Raw genomic sequence first — 9,325 nt, 5'->3', positions numbered from 1 at the left:
TTTGTCTGGGTTTGGTATCAGGGTGATGCTGGCTTCATGGAAGGAGTTTGGTAGAATTCCTTCTTGTTATATTTCATGGAAAAGCTTAAGAAGCTATGATGTTAGCACTTCCTTGATGGTCTGGTGAAATTCAGCAATGAATCCATGTGGGTCTGGGCTTTTTTAAGTTGGGAGATTTTTGATAATTGTGCGGATCTCCATGCTTGTTATAGGTCTATTTAAGTGATTAATCTCATCTTGATTTAACTTAGGTAGGTCATATAAATCAAGGAACTCATCCATGTCTTTCAGATTTTCATACTTTGTGTAGTATAGGTTTTTATAGTATGTCCCTATGGTTTTTTGAATTTCTCTGGCATTTGTTGTGATGTTATCTTTTTTTTTTTTTTTTTTTAGGATGGACTTAAACAAATTTTATTCCAATTACTCAAAAACAGAAAACATTAATAGATTTTTATCAAACCCATTGTCATGTAACACAAGAGAGCAAGTAAAATCCAGTCTAACCATGTTAGTGAAACTTTGTTAAGCAAAAAGAGCATTAAGAACTAAAAATCCTCAAGCTTATCAAGAATGTAGTTCAAGTCTTTGCTTTGCATTTGTTTGTATGAGAAAACAATGCCTTAATATAAAAGAAAACAAGTCTGAGTGCTTTACTTCCAATGCAACCTGCCTAGCCTTCACTGACTGCTGTCGCTCACAGTACAGCACTTCATCTCCACGGCACTGGTGCTAAGTCAATGATAGGCTCACCCAGAGTAACCCCTTTAGATCCCACCTCTGGCGTTCACTACTTGTTATGCCTCCCTCACAAGTTTGCGCGGCCTTAGGCTGAGTCTTCCCACTGTAACTGAGCTTGGGAAATTCAGGCACGACTGTATGTACAACTCTATTTTATTGTGCAGGCCACAACAGATAGCAAGTGATTATATATCCAAACATAAGATGAATATTAATTATTAGACAAAAACATCCAACTTTGTCCCCAACCACAAATTAAACAAGATTCCACCATCTAAAGGCTGTGTTTACTGTGGTGCAGTCCTGAGAACTCATACACTGAAAGTGTGTTAAATACAGAATCCATAACACATTTCTGGTAGCATCAGATATGAAGTACAAGGCACAAGGCTAAGTGTCCTGTGCTCATGAGTCGTTTGTGTGCCACACATGTAACAGAAAGACCAATTTTAAAGCTGTTCAGATAGTTCAATTGTTTTCCTTAAAAAAAATTACATTCGTCAGAATTTCTTAATTACACATTTTGACATTGCAAGTTGGTTACAAGTTCTGAATGTTTGTCAAACTTGTTTATAAACAAAAAATCATTTCTGATAATGTATTTGCAGTTTTGTCAAGAGCTGTTAAGAGTGGCAACAGTTTGAGTTAAAAACAATAAAAAATTTTAGTAATTAACTTAAAATGCCATTTATTTGAGAAAGCAAAAACTAAAGCATTTTTCTTTAGTTCTAATAGTTCATAAAAGTGCTTTACAACTTAATTTCTATCACCTGCATGGAGTGTGAAGATAAAAACAAGCCCCACATCACTGAGAGCCCAATGAAACGTACTCCCGAAACAGTCATAATTCCTGGCTAATTTACCCAGTGCTTGGTACCAAGACATGCTTGTGGATGTTCAAGGTCACACATATGTGAACACACCATCAGGAAGCGAGGTGTTCTTTCATGTGTGAAACTGAATTACCTTCAAATCTTGATTCAACATGCAAAGTACACTAGTCAAACTGGCATACCAGGGGCTCTTGCTGCTGCAAACTAGTATCAGACATATAAGTCCCTTTTTGCATCTGGCTGGGGAATTTGAATCAAGGCTAGCAGGCTTTGCAAGCACGCCGCACCTTTAAGGTGAGCCATCGCAGCAGCCCACTGGTGTCAAATTGCTTTCTGAAATCCTCACATCTGTAACTTGATCACTGCACTGCTTGCTGTACCTAGAAAACTTTCAAGCTGTTTCCTACAAAAGCTACTCAGCTCCATTACTGCTGCTATTGCTTGATATGTTCTTTAATCCATTTTTCAGTTGGAAGATGTTCACTTTATTTAACCAGCCATATGGTATTTACAGGTGAATAGCTGTTTTGGATTTTCTGCCCAGAAACTACTTGTAAACTACTAGTTGAGGCCCTGATTTCATTTTGGTTGGTATGCATACGTATTTGCGTGCAATTACCCAGAAAGATGAAAAGCAACCATTAGTAAGAAACCTACCTTTAAAACAGGGGAGGGGAGTGGAGGATGGGGTATATGCACCCTTGTGGTACTCACCTAGAATGTACAAGGCCCTGGGTTCACTCCCTAGCACCGCAAAACAAACAACAACAAAACCTACCACTTCCTGAACAATCAGAACACCTAATATTTACAGGCTGCTTTTTAATATTCATGTTATTTCATTATTCAGTGGTGCATGAGTCATGTTACGTTTACTTGAAAAAATGCTCTAATATTATCTGATTCCTCAGATGCTTTTGTCAGTTAAGGTTATAAGGGATGAGTATGCTGCCTGGCTGGTACCAATCTCTGGAATTCAAAATGTTACTTAGATCAGATGCTCTTATCTTCTTTATTTTTATTTACTCATTTTCATAAGCAGAGAGACAGAGATAGAGGGGTGCTCCAGGGCTCAAGCCACTGCGAACACACTCCACTTTGTGCACCTGGCTTCATGTGTGTATTGGAGAATAGAACCTGGGTCTTAGACTTTGCAGGCAAGCGCCTTAACCGCTAACTTATCTCTCCAGTCCTTATCTTCTTCTGATGGTACAATGGCAAATTGGGTTTTCCAAAATGTCAAAATCCTAAAGAAGTCTCTTTCCAAGAGTACATAAGACAACTAACACTGTGGAGTAAAATCTATGCTGAGCCTTCTCTCCCCCCTCCATGGTATTTAGAAACCTGGAAAAAAGAATACTTGGGGTTATGTCAATAATTCCCAAAATAAAACTTTATGGAAGTATTTAAACCAATTTGTCTACATACATGTTGTGTGTGTGCCAAGGACCTCTTTCTACTGCAAGCACCAGATACTAGAGACACTTTCTGAATCTGGTTTAGGAATTGAACCTGGGTTGGCAGGCTTTGCAAACAAACACCTTTAACCAGTGAGACATCTTCCCAGACCAGGAAGTGTTTGCTTTTTTAACAGTGTATTTCAAGAGAACAGGGTGCTTGAATATGACAAATTACTACTCAAGGGGGAAAATAATGCCCAATGATATTCTTCTCAAGTTGGTACCATTAATTCAAAGCCAAGCTAAACAGGATATGATCTATTCTATATGTAATTAACAAGATGAAGCATGTAACAGAATGTTAAGTCCTCTCATCTTTTGGCAATGAATTCAGTAAAATCAACACAAGGATATTTTGGAAAGGCTTTAAGTCACATTCGGAATTAAACAGAAAACTTTCAAAGCTAAAAAAGCAAAATGAAAACTTTTATTAGCTGCTTGATTCTACTAAGTCTAAACAGAAATAATTCAGATGATTAACCCAACAAGGCGCTTCTTTTCAAAACTAGCAGCAGTAATTTGTTGTGCAATGCCTGTCTCTAACAAGCTGGTTTTCCTCTGTTCTGCTCCTTCGTCTTACGGGTGCTCAGTCTAACAGACTGCCTTCTGCAGCTGCCTCTGGAAGCAAAGAAACCACGGTAAATAAGAGGAACGAAGTGTGCCTGAAGGGTCCTAAGGCCCAAGAACACGTGCTGGGGCTGCACAGGGCCAGGATGCTTCCATACAGAGGCCAAAAGACTGTTTCCAGGAGGAAAAAGGATCACATCCTGGCTGTTAGGTTGCCCTGAGACTCACAGCTAGCTACCAGGCAGCAGCCTAAAGCTCTTGGGTAGTGGTCAAAACAAACCTTTCGATTACCTTCTGAAAACGTTCATTCTGCTTTCGTTGATGCTTTGTCCATAATTTGCTGACTTAATGATACCAATGTATTTAGGCCAATTAGGAACAAAGCCAAATTGCATTCTTGGGTCTAATTAGCTGATAAATCACATTTTGCTAGTGACTTTGTCATGTAACCTTTAATAAAAACTCATAAGTTGCATTGATTATTCCCCAAGAGATCAGAGACCGATGATAATTCAGATGAGCACCTCTGAAAAGATTCGCCAACTTCCTATCCCGCTCTAGCCAAATGGTTTTGAAAACCTTGGAGAAGGACTGAAATTCCCCACCAATCTGAGACTGTATTCGAGCCTTTACAACATTAACTGGAAAAAACAAGAATCCCAACATGGCACCCAGAAGACCTCCACAGATGAAGTCATTGACCAGATGAGCACTATGCGTCATCGCCGTAGGCAGATGCTCCTTAATAGGTCCTCGAAGGCCAAAGAAAAGGGCATTGCTAAATCCATTTCGGAAAAGAATAGGCACCAAGCCTCGATAATATTCCCTAATCCCATGACATTTCAGTGCCCGGAAAGCCTGGTAAGTGTTTGTGAATTTGTCATGATGCTTATGATCTTGAAGCAGTGTCTGAACTCTTTCCAATGGAGTGAAGATGGCTTCTGTTGTCCCTGCAAGTATTGCTGCCACGCCACAGGTTACAAACTCAGGAGCACTGACATGCTTCCGGATAAGGCGAGATAAATCCTCATAGAGACCAAACATAAGGGCCAGGGTAGTGGTTTTCTGCATCAATGGGGGGAGGATTCCACGATACAGGTTTCGAAATCCATCCCTTCTCAACTGCAGGACTGCATCCCGGGTTTTGAGCCCATATAGCTGCTGCCGAAAGAGGATCTTCTGAATGGGATATGTGATCGCTACATTGTTGAAAGCTGCGCAGCAGCCGCACAAGTAATGCTTCATTTCTCCAACGTTTGTAATGTGAGGAGACAGATCTTGTTTTGAAGATGTTAGGATCCGTGATCTCTTCTCATGAGCTTCTGAATCCATCATGTTGCTTAAGACCTTTCTTATTCAGGAAGGACTCTCTTAGCCTCATAGGCTGGCTCAATTCAGTGAGCTAATCATGGAAAGCACTCAGGAGTAGTCTGGAGTGCAGAAGGTCCTCAACAAGGCTGAACTATATTATTGTTCTTTTCTGAAGTACTTAGATGTATAGATGCTCCTCAGGTTGCATCCTGTGCCACCAGCTAAGCCTGGTGTTAAGGATGACAGCTTTTTGGTAACTCTCCCAATTTTTTCCATTGTTATTGGCTTGTCAGGTTTGCTCTTCTATAATCAATTTTAATAACTGGGTTTCCCCTCAGCGGCGGGCGCCCGCCCCACGCCCGGAGCCGCCCGCCCGCAGGACGGCTGGCGAGCGAGCCCGCGCCCGCGCAGGCGCAGACCCGGTGGGACAGTGATGTTATCTTTTTCATCTCTAATTTTATTAATTTGTGTCTCTTCTCTCTTTCTTTTATTCAGATTTTCTAAGGCTTTATCAATCTTGTTTATCCTTTCAAAGAACCAACTCTTTGTTTCATTAATTCTTTGGACTGTTTCTATTTCATTAATTTCTGCCCTAATCTTTGTTATTTCTTCCTGTCTACTGATTTTTGGTTAGCCTTGTTCTTCTTTTTCCATGCTTTAAGGTGAAGCATTAGGTCATTTACTTGTGACCTTTCTAATTTCTTAGTATAGGCACTTAAAGCTATAAATTTACCTCTTAGAACTGCCTTCATTATGCCCCAGAGATTTTGATATGTTGTGTTCTCATTATCATTTGACTCTATACAATTTTTGATTTCTTTCTTGATTTCTTCACTGACCCATTCATCATTTAGTATTGTATTGTTTAGTCTCCATGATTTTGTGTATGCTCTATAGCCTTTCTTGTTATTTATTTGTAGTTTTATTCCATTGTGATCAGATAGAATGCAGGGAATTATTTCAATTTTCTTGTATTTGTTAAGATTTGCTTTGTGTCCTAATATATTGTCTATTTTAGAGAATGTTCCATGCGCTGCTGAAAAGAATGCATATTCTGCAGCATTTGGATGAAATGTCCTGTATATATCTATTAGTTCCATTCCTTCTATGACCTCATTTAGTCCAGATGCCTCTCTGTTTATTTTTTCTCAGGATGACCTGTCAATTGATGAGAGTGGGGTTTTGAAACACACTCTCCCGTTGCTAATGTCCACCTTATTTTGGCCAGGGGGTGATGTCCAACCTCTGCTCATGCTGTCATTTTCCCTGCCATCATCAAACTGCCCCTTGAGTCTGTAATTCAAAATAACCCCTTTATTCCCAAAGCTGCTCTTTGTCAGGTGATTTCTACCAGCAATGCGAGCCTGAGTGAAACAATTAAGTTGGTACCAAGGAGTGATGTCATTTGCTGCTAGACACCTGACTATGTGTCTTTTGCCTTTTGGAGCTGATTTTCATGATGAATGTGGAAGGATTTGAAATCTTGGCCTAACAGATGCCTGTAGTGCTGTAAGTACAGCTTGGTGAACTATTCTGATCAAAGTTCAAAGACCTGTATGCAGTAATAACTGTGGACTGTGAGGTTTGGCTTATGAGGGTGAGAAAGAAAGAGCTTTGCTTGGACTGGGCTAGAAGCAGTTTGAGAGGCTTGCTGTTATGACTGTGTCCTGAGAAGTTGTGAATGATTGCTTTGTGTAGAAATGGACTTGTATGAGCAGAGTGATATGGCACAGAAAAAAATGACATCTTTGGGTCTAAACTGATGCCAGTTCATCTGCAAATTGTTTGAGAGATTACAGCCTTTGAGTTTGGTCCAGCTGACCTGCACTGGGGCAACAGAAAGAATGTAGACACTTTGAAGGGGCCTGAGTGCTCAAAGAGTATCCTGTTCTTCAAAGTCTGCTTTATTCCCCCCTGGGTTAACAAATTGGCACCCTACCTGGTATTATGGAGGATAAGAAATATAGGGTCACTGCGTTTGCAGAACGGTCTTGTGTTTTGGAAATGCCCATGGGCACTGTGGAGCAGTATTGTCTGCATGTCTGATGGAGCTATGAGTATGAACTGTGGATTGCAGTGGCGACCCAGTGGAGATGCCAGGACCATGAGATGGCTGCTGAGGACAGCTGCTGGCCCCAGGTGAAGTTTTCCAGTGTTGTGAGTGGCCTAGCTGGAGGGGAGGAATTGAAACTCCAGAGACTTGTTGCTGGTTAGAATTATCAGACTTGGAGTGTAGGAAAAAACCCCCGCAGGGGGTCCCCACGCTCTGCCCGGATAAGGCGACACCCCAAATCACTCACTCACGAGAAGCGGTCTTGATGCAAACTGCAAGAGGATTTTATTCCAAGCGCGCTGGGGCCCACAGTCGTACACCGCACAGGGGTAGAGGACTGCAGAGCCCTGAATGCAGGAACAGGACAGTTTTTATAGGGTTTCTAACAAAGCCTGTGCCTTAGACCAATCATTTTCTAATATTAGGAGCCCCGCAGGGTGTTAGCCAGTCAGTTGGTGCCACCCCATAGTTTCTAAGCCAATTAGTTTGTGACCTTGGTGGTCAGCATTTGCGCAGGTCCTTGGGTGGGAGTAGCAGAGTGTGGTTCCAGTCTCCTATGACCTTGGAGGTCAGCACTTGTGCAATTCCTTAGGTGGGGGTAACAGAGTATGGTATCAGCCTCCTATGACCTTGGTGGTCTGAGGCAGGCTGCTACAGCCTATGGTGCGAGTTACTAAGGCTTACAGTGTAGGCTACTAAGGCTTACAGTGTGGGCTATTAAGGCTTATGGTGCAGGCTATTTACAGAAACCAAATAAGTGGTTCACTTCATTACTCATTTCCCATCCTTGAGGGCTATCTCATGCCCTTTTACCTAGTTTTATATTAGGAGTGGGCTCTGATACAATGAGAAGAGGGATTCTTTACTTGCTTCCAACAGAGAGTAAAGCCTGGAGTTTGAGGTATGCAGGGAGCCCGCTTAAGCTCCCCTTGGAGCGTGATAGTATTTCTGAGCTTCTGAATTCTTGGGCCTTTCAGAGACTTGTCATTGACTATAGTTGTTGGACTTGAAACTACAGAGTTTAATGTTTTCCCTGGTTGTTTTAAATTATGTATTGATTGAAGATTTCTTTGCTATGTCCAATGCCATCTTTACAATGTGAATATTTATTCTGTGCCATTTATGGGTTGTGGGGGAATTTTTTGGTATTATGGCTCAGTTGGAAGACCTTGGATTGTGGGTATGTTTGAATATCATTGAGATTGATCAAAACTTTGGGGACTTTTGAAGTTGGACTGAATACATTGCATTTTATATCATGTATGGATATCAGCTTATGGGGGCCAAAGGCAGAATGTGGTGGTTTGATTTAGGTGTCCTCCATAAACTGAGGTATTCTGAATTCTAGGTTCCCAGCTGATGGAGATTTGGGAATTAATGCCTCTTGGAGGGAGTGTATTGTTGGAGGCAGGGTTATGGGTGTCATAGCCAGTTTCCCCTTGTCACTGTTTGGCACACCCTCCTGTTGCTATTGTCCATCTGATGTTGGCCAGGGGGTGATGTCCACCTTTCTGTTCATGCCATCATTTTCCTTGCCATCATGGAGTTCCCCCCTGAGCCTGTAAGCCAAAGAGCCCCTTTTCCCCAAAGCTGCTCTTGGTTGGGTGATTTCTACCAGAAATTCATACCTGACTGCAACATGTTTCTAGCAATGGAAAATTACCAAATGGAATATGTCATAGAGGGAGTGACCCACTACCTGAGATGCTGGAAGTGGACAATGTGGGAAATTTCTAAGGAGCCTTTTGATATTCTCTTGAAAATTACTTCTGGAGAGGAGAGGTTTTATGAGTTTGATATACCTTCAATCTATTATACCTTAACAATGACAGAAGACTGACAGTTTCTCTGAAAAACAGCTCTCTTGCTTCTGGTTGGAACAGTTCTAAGGCATAAGATATGCTCCAAAGATCATTGCAGAATCACACTACAGCTAACTTCTGCAAGATGTATGCCTGAGAATGCACCTGCACCATGACTTGGCTCCCTTCTCTCTCCTCTCCTGCTCCCTTAAGAAGTGTCCCTTGTTCTTAATCAATATAAGGTCCTTGGCTCAGAATCAGCTTCTGCTGAACCTGACCAAGACAAAGGGAGAGGTAGGTAAAACGATAAACAGCCAGGGAGTGTAAGATATGAAAACAGATTATTGGGAGCCTAAGTAGGAAAAATCAAGGTGTGGAAATGGAAAGAAACTAATGGGAGTAGGTGAACACGTGAAAGAAGAAATGAAATACTATAATCTATAATCATGGGGTATTCATTAGGGGTCCTGAATCTGCTAAAACACAAAGCCTATGACAGTGAGTGAGGATACAACCCTGACTTAGCTATTTCTTACCTATGTAGTTCAGCATAAAGAC

General features: G+C 41.4%; 1 protein-coding gene across 1 annotated transcript; it reads right to left on the bottom strand.

Annotated features, from left to right (window-relative positions):
- Positions 1-876: 876 nt before the first annotated feature.
- On the bottom strand, positions 877-5,248 carry LOC101604090 (mitochondrial nicotinamide adenine dinucleotide transporter SLC25A51-like). The gene is made up of 2 exons (XM_045160921.1): positions 5,122-5,248; positions 877-4,977 (listed from the first exon to the last, which is right to left on the bottom strand). Exon 2 carries the CDS (start codon positions 4,934-4,936, stop codon positions 4,043-4,045), a length of 894 nt encoding a protein of 297 aa, XP_045016856.1. The 5' UTR covers positions 4,937-4,977; positions 5,122-5,248; the 3' UTR covers positions 877-4,042.
- Between the last annotated feature and the right edge of the window lie 4,077 nt (positions 5,249-9,325).

Source organism: Jaculus jaculus, chromosome 10 (assembly GCF_020740685.1).
Source record: "Jaculus jaculus isolate mJacJac1 chromosome 10, mJacJac1.mat.Y.cur, whole genome shotgun sequence".
Taxonomy (NCBI): Eukaryota; Metazoa; Chordata; class Mammalia; order Rodentia; family Dipodidae; genus Jaculus; species Jaculus jaculus.
This window is presented reverse-complemented; position numbering and strand designations above follow the sequence as displayed.